The sequence below is a fragment of the Pagrus pagrus genome (assembly GCF_965226575.1).
Source record: "Pagrus pagrus genome assembly, chromosome: 21".
Taxonomy (NCBI): Eukaryota; Metazoa; Chordata; class Actinopteri; order Spariformes; family Sparidae; genus Pagrus; species Pagrus pagrus.
Window position 1 is genome coordinate 7,654,258 of NC_140208.1, and position 24,663 is coordinate 7,678,920.

At 44.1% G+C, this 24,663-nt stretch overlaps 2 protein-coding genes across 3 annotated transcripts in view; both read left to right on the forward strand.

The window, feature by feature from the left end:
• Nucleotides 1-241: 241 nt before the first annotated feature.
• Nucleotides 242-9,777, forward strand: myoz1b (myozenin 1b). Of its 2 annotated transcripts, none has more exons than XM_084343255.1 (6): nucleotides 242-402; nucleotides 3,568-3,648; nucleotides 7,584-7,750; nucleotides 7,850-7,910; nucleotides 8,000-8,186; nucleotides 9,089-9,777. In XM_084343255.1, the coding sequence occupies exons 2-6, from the start codon at nucleotides 3,570-3,572 to the stop codon at nucleotides 9,321-9,323; spliced, it is 729 nt and encodes a 242-aa protein (XP_084199381.1). In that variant the 5' UTR covers nucleotides 242-402; nucleotides 3,568-3,569; the 3' UTR covers nucleotides 9,324-9,777. The 2 variants fall into 2 exon arrangements, with proteins under 2 accessions (XP_084199381.1, XP_084199382.1); XM_084343256.1 differs by having other exon boundaries at nucleotides 7,853-7,910.
• A 2,480-nt stretch (nucleotides 9,778-12,257) lies between these two features.
• The window catches only part of usp54b (ubiquitin specific peptidase 54b), a 58,743-nt gene continuing 46,337 nt past the window's right edge, over nucleotides 12,258-24,663 (forward strand). Inside the window, exons 1-2 of the mRNA XM_084341763.1 lie at nucleotides 12,258-12,387; nucleotides 21,290-21,905. Coding sequence (XP_084197889.1) covers nucleotides 21,750-21,905 — 156 coding nt within the window. The 5' untranslated portion in view covers nucleotides 12,258-12,387; nucleotides 21,290-21,749. The remainder of the gene's footprint in view (nucleotides 12,388-21,289; nucleotides 21,906-24,663) is intronic.

The window sequence follows — 24,663 nt, forward strand, 5'->3', positions numbered from 1 at the left end:
TATGTTGGGTTTTAGTGTGTTTCCCCATGCACCTCCCATAGACTTCCATACAGCTGACACCACAGCCTGGCACCAAAACATGAGCCGATGATGTAATGACCCTTCCTCTTTTTTTTTAGGTTCCTTGATTATCACTGATCTTACCAACCTGACAACTCAAAACACCACACCCACCTCTCTCTCTACCCCCCTGCTCAATTCACCCCACCCCCCCAGACCAGGTCCATAGCACTGGAGCAGCCCTGCTGATAGGGTTTCACTCTCTCTGGGGCAAAGAGGAGGGCAGGCAGTACAATACAAGCTCTGGGACACAAATCTACCTGGGAATCTATATTCCTCTCCTTGTGACCCACACCTGTTTTGGGACCTTCTGGGACCTCCCTGTGGAAACCTGGTTCTTAGGTAAGACGCTGTGTGACGGCATCTGTGAAACCCGGAGAAATCTCTCTTGCACATGCCTCGAGTGTTTGTGGATTATCTGGCGCTGATGGTCAGAGAGTTGTCAAATAATTCTTGAGCCTTATTAAGCACGAGGATACAGTTATACTTAAATGTGATTCATGTGGTCAGGAGGGGAAGCCCCTATCTGTGGCCTGTGAGGCTTCTGTGAATGGATTAATTAATTAATGAGGGAATCAGAAGCAGGAGGCCAACTTCGTTTTTATAAGTGACTGTTCAAAGTCACAAGAAGTCAAGAAAGGCTTCACCTCATACATAGTTTGACAGTTGAGTCAAATGAATTGCAATTATTTAAAAAATCAATTGAACCGAGTCTGGATCTGAAGAGCCAGCTGGTGCATGACTTTCGTCTTCCTCCACCAGCTCTTACCTAACACTGACTGTGGTAGGTGAAGAATGTGGCCTTCTGCGGTGGAGTTTTTAGTCCGTGGGTATACATGTACTGTATGTGTGTATTTGGGAATGTGCTTACTGATGCCCTTCCTCCCCAGCTGTCCCCTCGAGATTTATCTGGAGCTAAAACAGGCCGGGGACGGACAGGAGCGCCTTTTCACTCAGGGAGTAACAGGACCCAGGCCCTCGCGCTGCTCCTCCATGTTGCATTTCAACAAAAAATACCTGAAATCTCCAGTTTTTAATCTGCCGCCACTGATTCACATTCATCACCGGAGAGGAGCTATTTGAGCAAATGTGTGTGTGACTGTGTAATATTATGGTAAAAGACCTTAAAATAAGCTTTTCTATTCTATTTTTGTTTTTTTTAAATGACCAGGAACAGAGGTCCCCTCTTAGATAGTGGAGAAATGTAGTGCCCTGTTGGCAATACCGACGTGTATGTGTGTGTGTGTGTGTGTGTGTGGTGCTCTTCAATGTGTAACTGCCGATGACACTCCTACTCAGTGCTATAGAACATGTGTTCATAAAAATAGCTCACACAGGAGCGAATCCCAGACTAGGAAATGAGCTTCAATTACAGCGGATGAAAAGCAATTACATTAACTGTCTCCCTGTGGACGGGCCCTGCAGCTTTTTTTCTCTTGTACTGGGGACTCACCTCCAGCCTTACATAATTGCTTTCGACCTGTGCAATAGACAGCGACATACTGCCGGCCCCCATCTGAGTGGTTAGTCAAGAGAGACACGAGCTGCCGCTGGGAATTAGTGGCCTCGGGGCGAATGTGGCCGGCTATACACGATGTTTAAAGTGTGCTTTAACTGAATTAGGGAAACGCAGAGAGGGTCTGCTGGAGCTCGCTAGGATTTAGGACGTGATGTGCAACTTCATCATACACGAATAGAGCTCGGAAATCACTTTAGACTTTCTCGTGAAATGTTTATGGAAAAGTTCAACACTTTTGTATCATATTTCACTGCCTGTCAGTGTCTTGTTGCTATATCTGTCATGCTCCTTGCCAGACCCTTGACAGACTCAATATGTTTAAGCAAGTGTAATACATAAAATATGTATGCAGTCGTGAAAATGAGTGCACCTGCCTAGTCAAAACATTTAAAATGTTTACAACACTGAGAATGTGACATATGGCTGGTGTATTTATTGCTGATTACTCTACCAAAAATTTGTATTATCTCACTTTGAATCTCCAGACGAGCAAAAACTAAAGCGAGATTACGAAGAGTGATTTATTACTACACCACTGCTAATTTATTGATTGATTGTCTTGATTAATTGATTTTCTTTGGCCACATGGGGGCAGAAGTGCCTTAAAACTGCACTCAGCTCAGCTTTTTTCCACTGGTTTCAGAAAGAAGCTCGATCATATGTAAGCTTATGAGAAAACTACCCTCCTTCTCACTGGATTTATTACCTCAGTAAACAGTTTCCTAATGAGTTTATGGTCTCAATCATTAATTTCAAGTCTTCTTCAATACAGCATGATGTTCATTTAGTAAATCATGGTCCCATTTAGGGTGAAATAGACAATAAAGCAGGGTACGTTTTAGGGTGTGGCTGCCCTGTGCTTGACATGTCACTGCCACGGCGTCTGCCAATCAGGATATTGTTGTTTTTCTTGGAAAGACACGTCTCCTGTAAAAACAACACTTAGTAGCTGTGTCTACATAGTGTTTTTTTCAGGCTGCTGTACAAGCTACTTGCTAAGCTCTCGCATACATCTGTTTCTAGAGATTTGTCCCCCCTCAACTCCATTCTTCATGGGGCTGTTAACAGTGATCAGTGCCTGGATATCCATTATCAGGATATATGCTGACACACTGGAAGCCCCGAAACATCAGCCGTTGCCCCGAGAGGCTAAATCTTCATCGGACGATAGCCGATGAGTTCTGAGACTGTCTAGTTGCTAACTTTGTCTGCTGTTTGTTGCTGGTGCCGCACCTGATACACCTCATGACGTCCTGACATCACACGTGTTGTGAAAGACAGCGAGCTCTGATTGGTCGTAGTCTCTCATGTCCCTTGGCCAGGTCACGGCAAGGATTTATGACTTTACAACTGCCTATGACACAGTGACCATCAGAACAACAATACTGTGCAGTCTGAACCGGACACCAAACACTGCAGAGCAAAGGGTCGAAGCCATTTACGTTACACACACTGTAGTCATTTGATTGAATGTTCAATAATCTAAACAAATCAAAACATTTATTGAAATATTTATGGACCCGTTGAGCATGAAAGGTCTTTTTTGATTAGGGTTAGGGTTAGGAGTCCGGTTCTGCTCCGAGGTTTCTGCCTGTTGGAAGGCAGTGTTTTCTCGCCACTGTCGCCAAGTGCCTGCACATGAGGGAAATGTTGGGTCTCTGTAAATAAAGTAATCAAGGAGAGTGGTTTAGACCTGCTCGGTTTGGAAAGTGTCATGAGATGACTTTTGTTGTGAATTGACGCTACAACAAATAAAGATAAAAACTCGTATTTCAACTATGGCGATGAATCGGAAGCTAACTTCATCTGCTGATCAAGTCTATGAGATGCAGATGAAAGATCCAGAAAAAAGCTAGTTAGTGGACCCTGAGTTTTCTTTTTAAAATGTATATTTATCGTTTTCTCTGTGTGAAAATTGGTAATTGGAGCTGATGATTGTGATTATTATTATTATCATTAAGTCATCATTTCTCTGTTCTGTCCTTTAGCCATGTCTCTGCCAGCTACAGCTCCTCATAAAAGGAAGGCCAACAGGATCATCACCGACCTGTCCAACGTCTCCCAGAATGGTAAAACACACACTCACACACATACAACCAGCGCACCCATCACATATTCACACGCCACACGCAAAAACATGAAACATCGCGCCGGTTATCTTCATCCACATTCCTCGAAGACCTTCCTCTATCTCCCGTGTGATCTGATTATCCAGCCCAGTAAATGTCAAATCCATTTGTAAGTTTTTGCTCCACGCTGTCTGTGTGTTTAAATTGATCTGCGTGGGTGTAAATCGTTGCGTGTGGTCTGATGATACTACGGTTTGATAAGGACACACGCTTATTCCAAGCTGGAAACAGAATATCTTACATGCAAGGGGCATCTCCTGCAGGGATACGGGTCATTATCAGATGGCAGAGCGGCCACAAATCTGTCACCATTAAGAGGCAACAAAATACCAGACGGTGATTCAGCTGCTGCTATATTTGTGTGAAGCTGGGTGTAAGCAGCGACGGACAGGGAGTCGATGCAACTGGTGAAGACGTGAGAAATGTGTATTTATATCAGTACTAATGTGGTCTATTTATGTCACACTTTGTTTGTGTTTTAATTGCAGTGGTGTTTGCGTTGAGCAGCTACATATGGCTGCAAGTCTTCCTTTATCTTATTTAATTTCACTTCCTGTGCACGATATACTTTTTTTTTTTTTTTACTGTTGGAAAGCAGTACCAATGACTTTAATGAATTTCACTCTCACATTTTCACCATCTGTTCATATTCTTGCTGTTCAAACTCAGAACGATAATTTGAATTGGAGCGAAGTTCCCAAAGTTTCTTTAATATCCGACAGCTGTTCTTCTGTTTTCTCTTGGATTTTTTAGAAATCACGCTGTATGTGTGTTGAATTTTAATAGGTACGGCTGCTATGTTTCTCTTATAAATGAGATTTTTTTGTTTTATCTCAGTGGGACTTCCTGATTAAATAAACATAATATAAATAAATAATTAGATAAATAAGTCAGGCTGAATTTAGGTGAAATGTGTGCACGATGATGCAGCAGACATCTACAATATTTTCATAAAATGAAACAGCAGAGACATAAAAAGTGTAGTCAGTGGTGAAAATTATACTTCACTTGAGTATTTCTAATATTCTAATACTTCGTTCCCACTGCATTTCAGACAGAAACAATCTACTTAATGCTTCACTACACTAAATGTGACAGTTATATTTACTAGTTACTTTTGCAGATCAAGTTTTTACGTGCAAAACATTATGAGTTTATAAATCAAATGCAATGTTACATCCTCAGCAACATTAATATTACATTCCTGTTACAGTGCCTTGATTTAAGCAAAGAACATGGTTTCTTCTTTCACCACTGGAAATAGTTTAAACAGAATTTAAGAAACTTAAACTAAAATTATCCGCGATTTAGTCGGTTAAAACAATAACGATAAATAAATAAAAGAAAATAATAATAATAATGTATTTTTTAAAAGTCTTATTACGTTCCCACCAGCCTCGGCCGTACTTTTCGGCTCCCACCGACCTCCAGCAGTAGGCTCTGTGGCGCAATGGATAGCGCATTGGACTTCTAGTTGAACATGGGAGAAGTGATTCAAAGGTTGTGGGTTTCGAGTCCCACCAGAGTCGACCTTTTTGAACTATTTAACTTACAAGTAATGTGTGTGTCAACTCACTGACAGCAAGAAGGCACTGCTTGTGCAACTGTATCAATACTGTTGCAAAATGAGTGAATGAAACCATTGCAAGACAACACTAATGTTTGAAGTTTAGGGGCGGCTGTTGCTCAGGGCTAGAGCCAGCGTCTTGTTATCGGCACGTTGCATGGCAGCAAGTCAAAAAACGCTGTTTTATCATAACAATGGTTTCCCTTTGTGAGAGACGAATACAAACTACTGCCACCTGATGGCGTGGAGAGGTATTTCCTCTCATGCAGTTGCCGTCAGCTGTAGTCTTTGCGGTGTGTTCAGGTGCATCTTTCTGGCCGAGTCTCAGGCGACATAAAGAGACGAAACAGTCGGCACTGATTCTTTGATGTTGGTTGTTGACCTACTAGCATAGCTGAGGACGTTTAGCCTTGCTGTAATATGCTGTGTTTTCTATTCGCAGCAAAACATGCATGCAATCTGCAACTTGAGCATTCTCTGTCTCTGCATGTGTCTGTCAGCAATCTGTTGATGTCTTCCTCCATTTGTGTCCTTTGTTGTCTCACTGCTACCACTCTACCACTCCTGCTGTCACAGCTGCAGCCACATCTGTATCTTTCCACCAGTTTGTTTTCAGTCAGTCAGTCAGTCAGTCATTCAGGAGCTTATCCTGCTGATCCCTTATTTAGCTCCAGTTAATGCCCACTCATATATCCATCATCCCTGCCACTGTGTCGTTCTGTCATGTGTCCTAGGCCTCTGTCTGTCTCTATGTGGTCCGTCTGTCCACCCCCTGCCCCTGTCAGTCCGTCCAATTTCTTCCCAGTCAGCAGCCAGCTCTAGTTACACATTCTTCTGAATTAACGCTCTAATCAATATCCCCACGGGAGAGTTCGCTCTGCTCAGCAGCCACAATTATTCTCTCTCTCTCTCTCACACACACACACACACACACACACAGTTAACGCACGCCTACTTGCACAAGTCTGATTTATGAGGTACTGCTAACAGCTCTCCGCAGCATTGCAATGCCAACTCCCGGCTTTATAGATGTGTTCGTGCGAGTGTGTGCGTGCATGCGCTGGTTTATGGCCGGACTCCAGGTGTTATGAGTGATATCAGAGTGTATGTGGTGGATGAGAAGAGTGTTTTATGAGGAGCTCTGTGGAGCAGTAAAATCCATCAGATCTCTCCATCACTGAGAGAGAAGAGGGGAGCGTGTTATAAGGATTTCCCTCCATAAACAGTTCTACCAGAAAACCTGCCGTGGCATTCCCCAGCGCCCTTTTCTTCCATATTGCTTTGGCCTAGTAACCCCTACAACTCCCCCGGTCTCACACACACACGGATCCTTTACGGCGTACAACAGGTTTCAGCCCTTAATTCATCACAACAAGGACAGGATGGCAGCCAGAGGGTAAAAAAAAAATGCTCCCTTTACAGTCGTATGCATTCCTCATTCCATATCGGACATGTAGCGGAAGGTAAAACCCATCGTTTAATTTGCAAAATGGATTTTAGCTGATATGAGAGCACAATTCAGAGAGAGTGTGTGCCACCTGCGCCAAAGATTTAATAACAAAAAGTTCATGAGCCAGATTTCTTTCATTCAAGTAAGTGCAGCTGTTCATGAGAAAAAAAATAAAAAAAGTGTTTTCTTCGAAGGAACAGTTCCTCTAGCCGTGTGCGATACGACTGATTTTCTTTCCAAACCAATACCAAGTAAAAACCCAGGCTGGTGTCGCCGATGCCAATACAAGCCCAATACTTTGTACAAAAGCTTAAAGGAACAGTTCACACAGAAATCTGTCATAATCTCCTCACAAAAAAGCATTCTGTAGTTTTAAGAATGTGGAAATAACCTCTGTTATTTGAAAATCGTCTGAATGCCGCTGCATGACCTCATCATATTCTGCATTGTGTTTTAATTTCAGATGCTTAACAAGGTCGTGGTGTTGCCTCAGTGCCTCACAGTCCTCCCTCACACATCACACACAGCGTCGTTGCCACTTGGAGAACTGAAAAAGCTTCACACATGACCGAGTTTGCGGTCAGGCATTATCAGTGTCAACTATCTGTCAGCGGCGCCTCACACGTTTATATTGCCGTAGTTCACATGTATGACAGGTGGAAGGAGAAGTGGGTTCCTATCAGGTTTTTATGTTTACTGTACAGAAATGAGTGTGGTATTGATTTGAGATCTAACTCTCAGCAAATAAACCAAATGTTGAACGATTCCTTAAAATTCGAATTTGTACCAAAAAGTCACCACTCATTCCAGTGTCTGATATTCAGTCCCTTCATTTGTCCCTCTTCGTCTTCCTGTCAGATGACGAGTCAGACCCCGAGGCCTCTGAGTTCGACCTGGGCACCAAGATTAAGACGCCCAAGGACACGATGCTGGAGGAGCTCTCCCTGCTCAATAACAAGGGCTCCAAGATGTTCAGGATGAGGCAGCAGAGAGTCGAGAAGTTTATTGTGACCAACGAGAACCAGGTAGGATTGAAGAAGAGGAAGGGAGGGTGTGTGTGCTTGCAAATGTTTTGTGCATATGTGTGCACTAATCAGACCACATCTTCCTCTTTTGTCTTCCAGCAGAACCTTGAGAACCTGCTGATGTGCCCGCCTCCTGTTCCACCAAAGCCAAAAGTAGAAGGTAAGCAACACTTTCTGTCTTTTATGGTCTTGAGGATGTTAAGATTTTGCCCGGTCCTACCGTCGTTTCCCTGTCCCTGTGCGTCTCAGTGGTGGAGGAGCCGGTGGATGAGGAGGCGGAGAGGAAGAAGAGGAAGGCGGAGTATGTACGCACCTACGTATCGCCATGGGAACGGGCCATGAAGGGCAACGAGGAGCTGACAGCCACCATGAGGTCCTGCATGCCGGGTCCCATCCAGATGCATGCCGAAATGCCTCTGTACAAGAGCTTCAACAGGTACACACTGACTTCATTAGTCTAAAACACAAAGATATTCAGTTTACAATGATTTCAAACATGGTAAGCAGCAAACCTTGACTTTGTTGCAAAGTTCACATCACATCACAAAGGCAGCTTCCTCCTTGGCGAAGGCTTTCCTCAGCAGTAATACAGATGTCACAGTCTTACCACATCACTCACATTTATAAATGTTCTGATACACTTAGACAGCATTTTGTACCAGATTTAATTATATTAATCTTATTTGAGCCCGACAGTAGATGTCTGTCTGTTGTACTGTTAATGGTTGTTGTAAGAATAAAAGCAGCTGTATCCTCCGTAATTACTCATCAGTCTGAATAAGCAATGGATTTGCCAGACGGATTTGAGACAATGGACCAGCCCCTCCTACATACTGTAGCAAGATACCCAGACTGACAGAGACACACACAACTACTGTACAATTTTGCTGGTGAATCAAAACTCTGAGAAACAAAAATGACTCAGAGATGTTGTCGAAGTCATTTTGCATTCTTTGTCGTCATTTTTTGTCTCTTTGTGGCCGTTTTTGCATGTCTTGTTAGTTGTTTGCATCTCTTTTATTTTGCTTTTGCGTGTCTTTGTAGTTGCAATGTGCCTCTTTGAGGTTGTTTTGTATTTGTAGCCATTATGTGTCTCTTTGTAGTTACTTTGTGTCTCCTTGTAGTTCTTTTGCTTCTCTTTGTGGTTGTTTTACGTCTCTTTGAGGTCATTTTGCATTTATAGTTATTTTGTGTCTCTTTGTAGTTGTTTTGTGTGTTTTTGTAGAAGTTTTGTGTCTCTTTGTAGTTGTTTTACATGTCTTTGTAGTTGTAGAAACGCCCGACCTGGTGTCACCTTTTCTCTCCTCAGCTTCCCATTTCCTCTTCTTTTCTCCGCAGGATGGCACTGCCATACGGCGGCTTCGACAAGGTTTCCAAGACGCTGACCTTCGAACTCCCAGAGATCAACATGACCCCCGAGGAGCCGGAGCCAATGCCCAGCATGCAGGCCGACATCCGCTCACGCCCCTCGTTCAACCGCACGCCCATCGGCTGGATCTGCAGTGAGGACAACTCAAACATCCACATGGACCTGGACAACATCCCCTTCGACGGAGAGACGGATGACCTGTGAACACGCATGCACACACAAGCAGATTTACAGTACATGTCGCCTGAAACACACACACACACACACACACATCGAAGTAAATGCACTGGAACTTATAAACACACATACACCCTCGCATGAGTGTATACATGAGAGGCGCAGTTCATGACTTACACCACAGACACTGACAACATAAACACTATAAGAACTGCTGAGGCTCCTGTGAACACATGATGAAACGTACTTTAACTACATGCAAACAAAATTATTTAAAAGTGATTTAATTTGATAAGTATCTCCACCTGTCTCTGTGTGCTTTCTTATCTTTTTCTCCCTTTCTTTATCTTTTCCAGCTATGATTGAGTCTTACTATAATTTTGCATACTGTGAGCTAAAGCGAGACCCGTGTGAATAGATATAGATAAGCACTCTGCACTCTTAAACATGTATTTATGCAATAAAGATCCCCTTTAGAGAACGTCTGTTTGCTTTTTATGTTAACGCTGCACGTGCACGTCCTGGCTAGAGAACTGTTGAAGTAGCTCTTACTGGAGCTTTCAACCACAGTGTTGATGAACTTTGCTCTGTTGCAATAGACGTGGCTCAGTTGTAGTCACGTCTCCGATGCCAAGAATATCCTCTGGATCGCCCATATACGTCTGACCACCTGTTATCAAATGACCGAAGTGCCATACCTAAATGACATGATGACACATAAGTCATCTCCATGACCACAAACTCCATCTGTTGATGAAAACCGTGGTTCGACATATATTTTGATGCTAATTTATGATTGATTCATGTAATTAAAGCAAAAACAATGAAAGTAAATAAGACTTATCGCTAAGCCTTGACAAGATTAAGTCTGCTCTTGTGCCAGAAGCTGGTTAGCTTAGCTTAGCATTAACAGGAAGCAGCTAGCCAGGAAACAAAATCCACCTCCCAGCAGAAGAGTCTGCTCAAGAAAGGGCAATTTTCTGTTTTATAGGAGATTATAGACCAAATCAGTGTAACGTCACACCAACAACAACACAGGTCACTTCCTGGTAGACAAGCAGCAGCTGATTTGCATTACAGAGACAAGTGAAATGACCACACTCGTTTATTTCGGTAACATTTAATGTCCTCCAGCTGCTCTGCCTCAGCTCTTGGTGATTGATGGCTTTTCCTGATGGACAAATGGATTTTAGCCACTTGTTAGCGACCACCGTTTTTAGGACACGTAAGCACGTTATAGTTCAATTGTTATTTAGTGATGTATTTTATGTAAATATGTAAAAACATGTAAATATATTTAGCCTGTGGTTTCAGGCTTTTAACAGAAATCCCACTCAAAAACAAGCAAAAATGCTAACTGCTACTGCTCCTGGATGTTGTTAGCTGGATGGCTTTCCCCCATTGTTTACAGTCTTAATTGGACGCTAAACTAAGCTGCTGCTGGATGTAGCTTCCTTTATACTTCACAGACATGAGCGTGATACTGCCTAGATATTCTCAACCAACTCTCGGCTAACAGCAAACTTATTTCTTGATTGTTTGTAGCCTTCAAAATGTATAAAAAGGGCACAATTATCCGGACTATTGACCAAGCCAGACTAACTGCTTCACCCTGTTTCTATTACTTATGCTAAGCTAATCACCTGCTGGCTGTAGCTTAATATTTATCATACAAACCTAAAAGTAACATCAATCTGCTCACTAACTTGTGACAGCAAAGTGAGGGATATTTTCCAAAATGTCTTGTATGCTGCTCTCTTCTTTTTCTTTTCATTTCTATAAGCCACTGGTATTAAAAGTCGCTGCCAAACTACTAAACAATGTCCCCATGACCTCTCTCACCTGCTCTATGAATAGCGATGTGTTCAGGCTGTGACTGTAAACTGGCACTGGCAGGTCTCCAATGATACCAATTAAGCAGATGTCCTCTACATGTCGCTGACAGCGGGTTACATCTGACTGTGGAGGTGTGTGAGAGAAAGAGACTTTCTTTTTTTAATGAGCTTTATTGAAAAACTGTCAAATATACAAACACAGCAGACATGTAGTATGTATAATGGAACAGAAAAATAAGACATTATAAGAAAGAAAGAACTAAACACATCATTCCTCTGTGAAAAGATGAACGGTTTTGTTACATTATTTATTGTCAATAAGTGCCAGAGTTTTAATATATTCCTTAAATGTGCACAGGAAACCTATAAAGTTTGGGGAAATCTTGGTAAATGTGCATTTGTATGTGTGAAATTTACCATACATAATTAATGATGACATGTTTATACTCAATTTTGAGGCCAGAAAGTGATCGAGTGCCTACAAAAGTGAAATAAATGCGTTGAAGATTCTGGTCCATCAGAACCAAAAGCTGCATTTGTTTTCAGTGTCTAAAAATTTATAGAAACAGATTTGTTGGATAAATATGGGTGAAAGTCTGATGTGTACTTCTTCGGTCTTATTAGTAAAAGAAAGAGAGAGAGAGACTTTTTAAACTAACTTTATTGAAAAACAATCAAAAACACCAGCCATGTAGCCTACTGTATATAATGGAAAGAAAAGAAAGAATGGAAGATATAAAAAGGTAAACAACACATCTTTAAATTCACATAGGAAACCTTTAAAGTTAGGGGACATTTTGGTAAATCTGCTTTTGTGTATGTGACATTTACCATACGGTGTTAAATATTCTTGTCTTAATCTAAATATCTATTTAAATATAGATTTGTTGGATATATATAGTGTAAATCTTAATCTTACGAGTAAAACAGAGAGAAAGAGACAACAGGTGAGACCACACGGGATGACATCATCACCACCCTCGCGCTCTTTTCGCCTCGTGCCCGGAAGGCGGCGCCATCGTGCTGAGCAAACCCGCCACATAAAAACCGCTACGTCACACACACACACACACACACACACTCCACGGGAGAGAGCTGGGAAGATGGCACGGTGGTATCGCGAGAGCGGCGTGCCGCGACCGCAGCGCTGGATGGCGCTGGTGGGGGCTGGATGCGCCCACGGCTCGCCCTCTCTCCCGTTAAATCACACGGTAGGACACGCGAGCGGACGGAGACTGGCGGCGACAGCAGCCGGGGTGAGTAAAAAGAAAAAAAACAAACCCGCACGCTCCGCACGACTGCATGGGCTCCATCACGGATAGAGGGGCGCGCGTGTGACGGGACGAAATACACCATCAGTAGGTGTGCGTGTGTGCGTGTATGTGTGTGTGTGTTTATGGGGGTAAGGGGGGGGCAAGTCAGCGTGTCGACCAGATGTGATCCTCAACAGATGTGCTCTCGTGACACTCTTTCCTATCATCTCCATCACTGTCGCCATCACTCTCATCAGCAGCACATGCCTCTCCTCGTGCTGTGTTTCCTCCTGCCAGGTTCAGGGGTTTTTCTCAGGTGCGCGCGGGGTCTTTAATCCCCCCTCTACGCAGCAACTCCTCCGCGTGGCTGCCGCTTTTAACCGGACATCGCTTCCCCCTCCCCTCCCTCCCTACTCCCATCTCAAGTTGCATCACAGTCCAGGGATAACAGGTGTTACGGTCCGGGCCGTCCCGCCAGGTACATGCCGCTGTACACCGCGCGGACTTGTTGATGGATGGCCGAGAGACCGCAGCCTTTTACCGAGGCGGATTCACGCTCCGCTGTCATCGCTCCCGGGGGCCGCTATTGATTTAACGTTGCGGTTTCGATCCGCGTGATTGATGACTTTGGCCCCCTCACCGGGCCCCGCATCACCGCCGCCGGCCCCGCGCGCCGTCACATTAGCGACGGTGACACAGCCCCTCTGCTGCTGCCTCACGCGCCCGCTCCGCACGTGAACACTTAACATAAAGAGGGAGAATAGGGTGCCACGTCCTCCTCACTGCTACTTCTAAGGACTTTTAATCATCAGTTTATATAAAACTTAAACTATAAGACAGCAGCAGCGTTTCCCAAAATGTGCCGACATGTCCTCTACAAACCAAACACACACGTGAGGACACACACACAGCGTCTCCCTCCGCACTGAGCCGAAAATGTCGCCTTGACATTTTCAAGTTGGACTGATCATCACTTTTAGTTTTCACTCTGGAAGACAGTGAGCTTTTCTTTTTTCACACTTAAAGGACGAGTTCACCCAAAAAAAGGAACAAAGTCAGGCGGTTTCTCGTCACCCTCACGCCTGGTGGTCCACGAAACATTTCTGGAGCTTCACGCTGAAACAGCGTCGCAGCGTTCTCCTAAACAGCTCGAGTAGACGGGGACTTGTTTAAAGAATTGGTTCATGTTGATTTGACGGTACTTTATTTTGACGGGGTGTGCGCTAAACCTTTAGCTTAGCGGCTACATTGAGGTGCATCATGTAAGAACCGGCCACCTGTCGAGCTCCCACTCCAAACAACACATCACCAGAGTAGCTAACTGCTGCTAGCTGTGTTCTGTTTAGCTACTGTTGGCTTGTTAGCTCAGTTAGCCATGCAGCTAGCCGGAGTGTTGGTGTTCAGACTGCTCGCACGGGACCTTTGGACCGCTGTGAGAAAAAACAACAACAAACTAACAAAACCTCGAGGAAGAGCGCCGGACTTTGAAGACTTTGTTTTTCCCAGAAGCTAACACTGTGAAAGAAGCGTCTGTAAAACGGCTCCGACTCGTTTCACAGTCAGAATTTGAGCCGTTCGGTCCAATAAAGTTTGGAAAAGTCTAGAAGAGCAGCATGATTAAATTATTTTATCTCTCTTCAACTTAGCCGGGGCGCTAAACCGGAAGTTAGCTCCGCGGGCCCCACAACGCTGAAGATCCAGGTAAATTGTATAGCTGTAAGTCGAGCCATTTAGGCTTCATGTGCTACTGAGCAGCTTTTGTAGGAGTGAGTGGAGCTCTGTCTCTAACGCTGTGTCCAGGTTTTAATGTAACGTCCTTGGTCTTAAGGTCTGGGGCTAGCTAGTTAGCGTACTACATAGCATACGTACATATTGCTCATGTAAAAAGGTTGTAAATAACGGTTTAGGATCTCAGGGCTTCTGGAGACACTGTTTTGCTGTCAGGCTCCAGAAGTGACCTGACTTTCCATCAGCACGACTGAATGTTTTCATTTTTGGGTGAACTTATCCTTTAATGTAAGCATGTGGGTGTATCCCTTTATTCACTTTAGCTTTAAAAACACCAGCTCGATGCCCGTATTTGTACCTTATTCAGTACGACATGTCCTTACGAACACTGCTGTGTCCATATTTCATGAGCTGTCACTGTAGCTTTGGTACAGTATCCTCGTCTTACAGCCTTTTCATACTGTGCGAGTGAAGAGGAGGAGGGATGTCCTGGATGCACACTGCCAGAAAAGCCCTCTCAGAAGTATTTTACTTGGAGGTGGCGTTATTGAAAACACTCAAGGGAAGACGGTTTGATGTTGTTTGTCGCTGTCGGTGGACAACCGGGCAACCGAGCTCCATGCTCATGATTTTGGACTTGGATCTATTTTTAGCTTGTTTTTTAAAAATCTCATCTCTCATGCGATTGTTTTGGATTTTGTACGATAAAACCTGATGATATCTTGTGAATATCCAGAATACAGACAGACAGCCTTGTCATACTTCAGTCTTTGAGATCAGATCTCAAAGTGTCATTGTTTTGTGGCGAGTATTTCAAGACAATAAGTCCATTAGATTCACTTAAATTGATTTAATTGGTTTTAATCCTCAGAGTATTTCCTCCTAGATGTGGCCATGTGTGAATAATCTCGCCTCGTGTCTCGGTTTCCCGGGGGCGTTCGTGCTTTGTTGACATTTCAGTGTGAAGTGTTCGTGCCTCGTGGTCAGGTTTGGATCCACATGTAGGGGATTATAAGAGGGCCGAGGTATGAAGAAGAGCAGATTATCTTCTTCATGGCAGAGGATGAAGAAGGAGGAGAGGGAAAGAAAGGCACGCTCATATGTCTCCTTTGACCTTTACCATCTGCCCGAGTGCTCTTTCTGTTTTTGCCATATCGTCATTGATAGGTGGTTGTTTATTCAATGAAAAGTCTCACGTTGTCCTCTCCTCTCCTTCCTTCTTTTTCTTTCCTCTCTTTCCTTTTTACTTTCTTTTACCATTTGTCAGTTTTTCCTCTCCTCTAATCTTTTCTTCTGTCCTTACTCTATATTCCTTTCCTTTCTTTTCCTTTACCCATCTCTCCTCTTTTCTCATTTCCTTTCCTCTAGTTTTCTTTCCTTTCCTCTCATCTCCTCTCTTCTATTCTCCTTTGTTTTCCTTCTTGTCTTGTCTCGTCTTTCCTTTGCTTATCCTCTCTTCTTCTTTCAACTCCTATTTTCTCATTTCCATTTCTCTCATTTTCTCTACCCTCTTCTTTCCTTTCCCCTTCTCTCCTCTCCTCTTTTCTCATTTCCTTTCCTCTTGTTTTCTTTCATTTCCACTCATCTCCTCTCCTCTTCCCTATTCTCCTTTCCTTTCCTTTTTCTTTCCTTTCCTTTCCTCCATCTTTCTCTCCATCGCACTCAAACAGGTCCTCTCCTCTCCTCTCCTCTCCTCTCCTCTCTCTCTTTCTTTCTTTTCCTCTTCTCTACTCCACCTTCCTCCCCATCACCCCCAAACCCCCTGTACCTCCTCCTCTCCTCTCCCCCTGTACTCCGACCTAAACTGTAGAAATCTCACATAATTCCCAGCATGCACCATAAATAAGGATGGTTATGCAATAGCCTAAATATTAAGCAAATATTCACCCCTCTTTATATTTTCCACTAATAGGATTGGGTGCGCACATGTGCCACGGCGATAATGGGTTGCATCTAGGTTACGGCGCGCACGTGTGTGTGTGTGTTTGTGTGCTTGTGTGCGATTACGTGTGTGTGTGTTTTGGACATGCATACTTTTAACGTTACGGAGTCTGAGTGGGGAAATGACCTTGAATCTTGCAAAAAAAAAAAAGAGATCTCGTTCTCGGTAAAACGCTCGCACATGCAGCTGCACGTGTGACTACTGTATGTTCACACACACTCGAAACACACACACACACACTCGAAAAACACACACACACATATATGTAAAACTTCTCTTTAGATCCAAAGTGTGAAAAGAGGAGGAGAGAGAGGAGCGCAGAGGGGAGGATGAACTCTGGGCTCTCCCTATTGTCAACTAAGGCTATTTGAAGTTACACATAACCCAGTTACAGGGAAACCACTGTGTGTGTGTGTGTGTGTGTGTGTGTGTGTGTGTGTGTTCACATGCATGTGAAGTGAAGTTTTTTCGGAAACGGAAAAAGGAAACAGACAGAGATGAATGGGCGAAGAAGTGGAGAGAGTGAATGAGAATGGAAAATAGGGGTCAGTGGAAGAAAGTGAGAGACAGAGAGCAGGAATGAAGTGAATGGGAGGCAAGAGAGAGGAAGGAGACGGAAAGAGTTTGTGAAAGAAAGGATCAAGACTTCTCTCTTTTACAGCGATGTATAAATATACTTCTCGCCTTTATGTTTGCTCGAGTGCGAGCGAGACAGTGTGAGAGACAGGCTATTGTCCTCGGGGGACAGTATCAGCTCTTTGTTCAGCTTGCATGACACCGGTGTCACTGTCACCGAGCCACACTAACCACCAGCAGAGAGGAGGAGAGAAGAGACAGCAGCACATTCACATCACAAAGCAGCGTCCAGTTTCCATCCGGCTCCAAGGCCAGTTTTCAAATGTCGAAATGTTGTCGCCTCAGCCGAAGAGAATAAACAGGATCGTGAAATGGAGAACGAACGAGCAAATTTGAATAATGAGAAACGATCAGATGATGATTCTTTACACGTGACCTTTCAGGGAGGTTATATCAACAAATATATGGCCAAAAGTATATGGACACCATGCTCTTAGTCAAATAAGTCTTGACCTTGAAAACAGCAGTTGGTAATTGTTCTGAAGTTTTTGATTCGAACAACTTGGCAACTTCATCTGCTGAGGAAGATTGTGTGATATGATCAACAGCTACTGAATGGACCTTGCAAACAATAAAGCCTGCATAATTGCATCTCTGTTCAAGTTAGCCGGGTGCTAAACCGGATGTTAGCCGGCTCGGTTGGCCCCACAACATGGAGAACCCAGGTAACTTTATAGCCAGGAAGTTGGTTCACATATGTGACTACTTGAATTGTCACTGCTACCATCTTTTCTTCAGTTTCACTTGGCTGAAGTCTTATTTTATTTATCATTTAGATGTTAAACTTAAGAAAAAGACAAGTTAAGTTGAATTGTTGTTCTAAGAAATGAAAACATGAGCTGTTGCAGTTGCCCTGATGGACTGTAGTGCTGCTACACTCTCATTCATGGGCTCTCATTTTGTTCCTCGTGTGAGCGGCTGAATCTCGTGCGACATCTAGAGGTGAAATTTGGTATTACCCTCCCAGTTCACTCTTCTAACAAACTGGTTCGAAGATTTTAAATTGGCCCAACCCCATAATTAGACGCTACCCCAAGCAACTTGTCATATCGGTGCATATCAGACAACTTATTCTCTGATACGATAAATCTCTGATATAGCTCTGATAGGTCACTATCAGCCAATAATACAAGCCAACAGATGTATTGGTCAGGCAACGTTTTCATATTGCAGAAACCCAAATATCTCAATGTCAGTTATTTTTTCCAGTATTGTGCAGCCCGAGGCTGAATGGGAACAAACTCCTCCAACAAGGTTACAACATCTGGAAGGATTGAATGCCTGTACAGGTCCTGTGTCCATTTACTTTGTTTGGTTGTCCACATACTTTTGGCCACATAATTCATTGGAAATCCAATATCCCCATCCTGACTTCCAGTTCAACTATAAAATCCTCATACTGTAAGGGAGATCAGGTGCTTGGATGCTTTTCCGATACTTGGATGGAAACCCAGCTGTTCCAATATAGACCACAGTGAAACCCTCGTGGTAAAACCAATCCCTAGAGGAGATGAAGTGACCTCGCTATGTATCACCAAAATACCCTTCTCGTCTTCTTAGCAAAGCACAGAGACGTGACGGAGGGAGGCTGAGAAATTGAGTAAACATCATGAAAATTAAGCGATGGAAAATGGAATGAACATGTGTCGAATCTGCCGCTGCTGCTGCTGATTCTTGATCCCACGGGGCGACAGAATGACGGACGGATGTTTGCGCCGAATGTTTACATTAATCGCAGAGATGTGGATCAGAGAGGAAGCGTGACAGGGCACCTGGGATCAAACAGGCGTCGAGCCATCCTTCAGACTCTGTCCTCGGGTAAACTCCCAGCAAACGGGCTGAGAGCTGGAAGGAAGAGAAAAGAAAGGTTGAAAATCCTGAAAAACGATTGATCAACTATCAGAATAGTTGGCGATTGATAAGTGATTGACTAATCGTTGCAGCTCTACAGGACCAGATACGCTTCTGTTGAGTTTTTCAGTCGACATTTTTCAATACTGTGACCACCACAAACAAAATTCAGTTTAAAATGTAACTGTATTAGGTTGGCAGCAGTAATCTTATTGATATTTTAGCACTTGATAGTTCACCACATTTTGGTGAACTAACCCTTTAAATAAAACCTAAACCCGGTCCTTATTCTGGACCTCACTTTGCGACACTTCCCTTAAATGCTTAAAGTTCAGCTCGGACTGATTTCCATTCGGCAAGAGGATGAAGCGACACACACTACACACTACACACTACACCCACGCGCTGCACACACACACACACACGGTGTGTCTGTGTCCTCACCTCAACATCTCACGTGGAAAATGTCTTTCATGTGTGGTCGCTGTCTGGACTGAGACCACAGGTCCTGGTTTCCTTATGCCTGCCAGCGCAGGGTCAGGGAGTTTGATTGACTTGTGCCTTGACTCACTCTGGCTTCCAGGAACTCTCCACCATCAATACACATCATCATCACTCGCCAGCCTTGTGTGTGTGTGTGTGTGTCTGTGTCTGTGTGTGCCGTCTCAACCAGTGCAGCACAGTGTGTCTCTCAGTTAAATCACATGGTTCGGCTTTTCCCCCGCGTGCCTGCTGCTTGGCCTATTTCCATGGTAACTAGCCGAAGATGTGGGGACACACACACGCACACAAAAAACACACACATTGACACACACACACACACATAAACAGCGCTTGTGCGAGGGCTTGCCAGAGCCATCTCGGTTGTGTGTGGCTGCAGGGTGCAGTCGGAGAGAGAGAGGATGTGTGATCACACACTCCACACAGGCTCAGCGGGAGACGCACACACACACTCGCACACAGGCGTACACACACTGTATGCTGAGACAGAAGCTCAGGATGCTGTGCTGTGGAGGAAAAAATGGCACACGGGGGCATGCCAGCCAAATCCTTTTATAAATCCTCTGGCAATTTGGATTTGTTTGTTTATGGATGAATGTAACGAACGTGAACGTCTCTGTTTTTCAGACAGACAGACAGACAGACAGACAGATAAGTGGATGAACTGAATTTGTAACGTTGCGTAATGTTTCCCTTCCGTATTCGCTCCGATGCACCCCCCCCCCCCCCCCCCGTGCCAGCCTTGTCACGACACCGCACCCTTACCTCCATCCCACCCCCTCGTCGCTCCACCTCGCCACCCCGGATACCATGTGGCCATCGTCATAGCGACAGCCCACGCTGCTGCCCCGCTCGCCGCAGCATCCGCCGTGCCCTGTGGCCTTTCCGGCAAACCACGCCGAAGCTATAGGGGATGAGAGGGATGGGGAGGGTGGCGGCAGAGGGGTGGAGGGGGGGCACTGCGGATCTGTTAGCTACTGCCCTGTGGTGTTATGCAACTTCATGTACACACACCCACGCAGACTTACAGTAGGGTGACAAACACACACACAGATTGCCTCTTTTTTCCCCCCACAATCTCCCTCACACACACTCACATTCGGATGCCGTATAGCAAGCATAAGCTCTAGCTAATGTCCCTAAGTACTGATTATGACATAACAGATTTCTCCGAGCAGTTGCTGCGTCGCATCACTGATGTTGTGTTACCCTGACAAACACTGTTGTGTTCATGTTGTTTTCATGATTCACGGTGCAAAAGCAATGAAATGACAGTCTTGAATGAATGTGTCTGTGGCCACTAGGGGGCACAAGAACATCAAAACCTCCTTAGCTTTCATGTTTGCCGTGGCTAGCGTGTTAGCAAGCATTTGCTAGCTTAAATATCAAGCAGACAGGAAGCAACATTCCTTTAGTCTTGTCTTTCTGTCTTTCACCACTTTTAGCTCTGTTTTGGTCTCCACCACCATCTGAGGATAATATCTTGCTTTTTAGCTGCTAAAAGTGTCACTTGTTGATAACTGTGTCTGCTATCTGGTGCCAGGACGATTGTCTTCAGTGGGTTTTTTAAGAGCATTTTTGGGGAGAATAATTAGACTAAACTGAAAGGAAAATGTGCAATAAAACCAAAACATTAAGCTAAATAGGCTAAAAGGCAACATGAAGCTGCAGCATTAATGTAGGTTTAATATTGGTTTGATTTAATATTTATCTTTAACGGCAATATTTAACTAACAATATTCCCGTCTGCGTTTGAAATTAACCTATGGAAATGAACTCAAAACATTTTTTTCCCCTCATGAGCTACTTTGAAAACTTCAGTATGTCATCAGCGATTGGGATGAGATAAGCTAACAGCAGTAGTGGTTGCATTTTCCTCTCTTTAACTGAATTAACCCACGCTTAACTGCCTTGTTAACTAATCGTAAAACACATTTCCACGTCTTCTCGTCCCCAAAGTCATAGTCTTGGTCGAGATTCCAGTCTAGGCAAACTCTACGGACACTGGCTCCAAGCTAACGTTAGCTAGCTACAGCCAAGAATAGCTAGCAAAGAGCAGCAGTGTGAGTTACTCTGGTGAAATGCTGCCCCCTATGTTTTTGGTACTACCTTCAAATTCTGGCCATATTCTACAAATTATACGTTTAACAGCTCAAAATACTTTTGCATGTGTTTTGTTTAAGTAGTTTCTAATACCAATAGTTTACCAATACCAATACCTAACACGTTGGTCTTTGTGTCTTACAGGCGAAGTGAAAGAGGAGAAGAAGGCATTGAAGGCTCCCTTCCCCACCCCCACACATGGGACATCAACATTTATCTCACAGAGTCTGCCAAAGGATGCTTTGGACACGCTCTCATGTCCTCAAACACCAACTGCTAAATCCAAGGAGCTAAAAAAAGAGAAACAAAAAGCCAACCGCTGGCTCCAGCAAGTGGACAGATTTTAAAGTAAAAACACGGCTGGAGAGGGGGAGGGTTGTATGGGTGCCAAATCCCCATCCAAGACTCTCCGTATCTCCTCGATCTGCCGCTGCCGCCTCCCTCCTCTTCCTCCCTCCGTTTCCTCCTCCTCCTCCTCCTCCTCCTCCACTCTTCTCTTATTCTCCCTCGTTCTCTCTCATGGGAGTGACATAGAGGCCGTCGCCTGGTCTGCTGCCCCGCCCCTTCCCCGCCTCGCCGTGGAAACGGGGGCGTCCAGGTAGTGATGTCGTGGAAGAGGAACTACTTTGCGTCGGGTGGCGGAGCAGTAGGCGGGGTGCAGGGGCTGGTGACCCCGAGAACCATGACCTCTATCGCACCCAGCAAAGGCCTGAGCAACGAGCCGGGACAGAACAGCTGCTTCCTCAACAGCGCTCTGCAGGTCAGTCGGATAAACACACACATATACAGAGACGTCAGGCGGTATCGAAGAGAGTAACGTGTTCTGAGTGACATTTTCAGGATCATGTAATGGTCAGAACTTAAATATTTGCATCATTTTGGATCGTTTAGTGAGCGTAAAGTCGCTCAAGACCAGACTTAGACCCAAAGAAATCCCCCTGAAGAAGCACGAAGTGAGCGTGTCTGCAGTGCAGGCCTGCAGAGCATCACATGAGGAAACCAAATGTCTGCTGAAATCAGTGGGCTGGAGACTTCTGACTCACTGAAATATTAAATATGATGACTTAATCTGATTTAATGTCGCTTTAACTTGTCCAATTACTTTCTGTTCCCGAAAACTGGACACGTGGCAAAAAAAATGGACACAGTTCCTGGACTGTTTGTCAGATGAGGTCTTGAATACACTTGTACTAAAGCTGAGAATAGGAATTTTAACATCACAGTCGTTGTTTGACTTTAAAACCACTTTCTGTTTGTACTTTTGCATCCCTTCATGCTTTAAGTTCATGAAAAACAGATACATTTACACAATTTTAGCGCTTGCCAGTATTATTGTGCCGTATGGTTGAGCTTGGCTTCGTTATCGTTCATGTACTGTTGTCATGATAGCATGTTGGATAGCGTTATACCATGATATGACACGAGCGTTGTCTTTTACTGGGCTTAAAGGCTGCATTGAATCAAAGTGAAGTGAACTCATACATACAAGTCCTCCTTGTTCTAACACTTTCTTTCACCCATTTAGTCATTATATCCACTTTACTGTACTGTAAATGTACTTTTATTATTATTACGTAAAATCTCATTGTGTTCATATTGCGCGAAAGTACCAATAGTCATCCCTACAATATCGTAGCAATATCGCTATCGAGGTATTTGGTCACTTATGAAGTAGTTTTGGGCAAATTTCAAGATATCAAGATTGGGGTTGTCATGATTTCGATGTTGGCGGTCAAAATCGAGAATCCATCGAGATGAGCATTCAGTTGCCTGTGCACATTTCGTGCGCTCACCGGTCGCCTGCAGCAGCTGCATTTCTAGACACTTATCCAACTGACTAGTACGAAGGTAATTGGACAGCGTTAGAGATGTTTCAGAGATCCTTTATTGCGTCCTTTATTGTTTACGTGCGTACTGAGAAGATTTTTAACGTAGTAATTTTATGTTTGTAGTGTAGAATTCTCTCATTTGTGCGTTACTGGAATATAAAATGCAACAACTTTCTGATAAGACACACTTTATAAAGGGTTAAATATGCCTTTAATCTCGTGAGTTGCACAGACTGCACAATGCTAACACACCCACAGTTCACACGCCCTCCCCTCCTCCCTCCTCACACTGCAGTAAATTGATATTTAAGCAGGACAGGGATGAGATTAGAGACATATTAAGGGGGTGTTCGCGTGTTTCCGTGGGTTTTGGCACGGCTGCCGGTCTGGCCTCAGCGTGGACGTCCAGTCTGTGTGTGGAGGTGCTTACACTGCGCTGCTGCTGCTGCATCTCCTCTCTCTCTTCATCCACACACACTCGCATCCCTCCTCCCAAGACTTCCAGCTGGCACAGACATACCTTCTCTACACACACACACACACACACACACACACACACATTAATGCCTCTTGAGGGAGAGAGAGCGAGAAAGGCAAGAAGAGAGAGAGAGAGTGAGTTTGGGGTAAGCCGAGGAGGGAGGGGGGTGATGAGGCAGAAGCTTAGGGAGAGTTGAAGAGAGCAGAGGGATAGATGTGAAGAAGAAAAAGTTGCTGAAGGAGGAGACGAGAAGAAAGAGGGATGAGGAGTATACAGTATGAAAAGACTGAGGAGAAGACCAAAGGGGATACAGCCGGGAGAAAGAGTGGAATCAAGGAGTCGGATAAGGTAGGAGAAAAAATGGAGGAGGAGGAGGAGAGAGGAGGGAGAAGACAAAGTGAAGGACGTGAAGTTTATTTGTGAGATGAAGAAAAAGGCCTCAACAAAGGCATGAAGGAGGATTTAACAGGGAGAGAAGTGGGCCACTTCAAGGACACACACACACACATATGTACACACATGCACACACACACACAGAGGAGAGAGGATGTTGGACAGGACACAGACGAGTGACGACAAACTGAGGGAGATGTGACGTCCTGAGATGCTTGTTGGCTGTTTCACAGTGTATTTCTCTGTGTGTGTGTTTGCATTTATGTGTTTTTGTTTAAGTGTGCATGAGTCGGCACTTAGTTTAAGGTGAAGTGTAAGGGGTCAAAGTTCAGGTTTCGGAAGGAATTGCTCTTTAAGCATCTTTATTGTTGATCGCTTTGTTCATTTTGTCTATAAAACGTGAAAATGTAGAAATGCGAAATGTTAAATTGTGAAAAATCACATTTTCCAACAGCCAGATGTTGAAATTGCTTGATTTGTCTGGCCAACAGTTCAAAACCCAAATATGTTCAATCTAGAATAGAGCTGCAATGATTGGTCAACTAATGAACTAGTGCTTTTCTTCGTCTTATATGATGGTACAAGAAGAGTCTTTGGGATTTAAGATGGGATTTGGAGACGTCTTCGGGCTCTGAGAAACTTTTTTGGCATTTAACAGACAAAACAATGAATCGTGAAAATAATTGGCAGATTAATCAGTAATAAAAACAATCTTTTGTTGCAGCCCAAATGAAAGTGAAAGTGAAATCTTCAGGTTTGAGAAGCTGGAAGCATCAAATATTTAGTTTTTACTTGAAAGATGAGTTTATGATGATTGA

Bases quoted from the DNA above. Each gene is read 5' to 3' on its own strand.
- myoz1b (XM_084343255.1), top strand. From the start codon at position 3,570: ATGTCTCTGCCAGCTACAGCTCCTCATAAAAGGAAGGCCAACAGGATC. The intron at 3,649-7,583 runs GTAAAACACACA...TCTTCCTGTCAG, and splicing joins GTCCAACGTCTCCCAGAATG to ATGACGAGTCAGACCCCGAG. The intron at 7,911-7,999 runs GTAAGCAACACT...TGTGCGTCTCAG, and splicing joins ACCAAAGCCAAAAGTAGAAG to TGGTGGAGGAGCCGGTGGAT.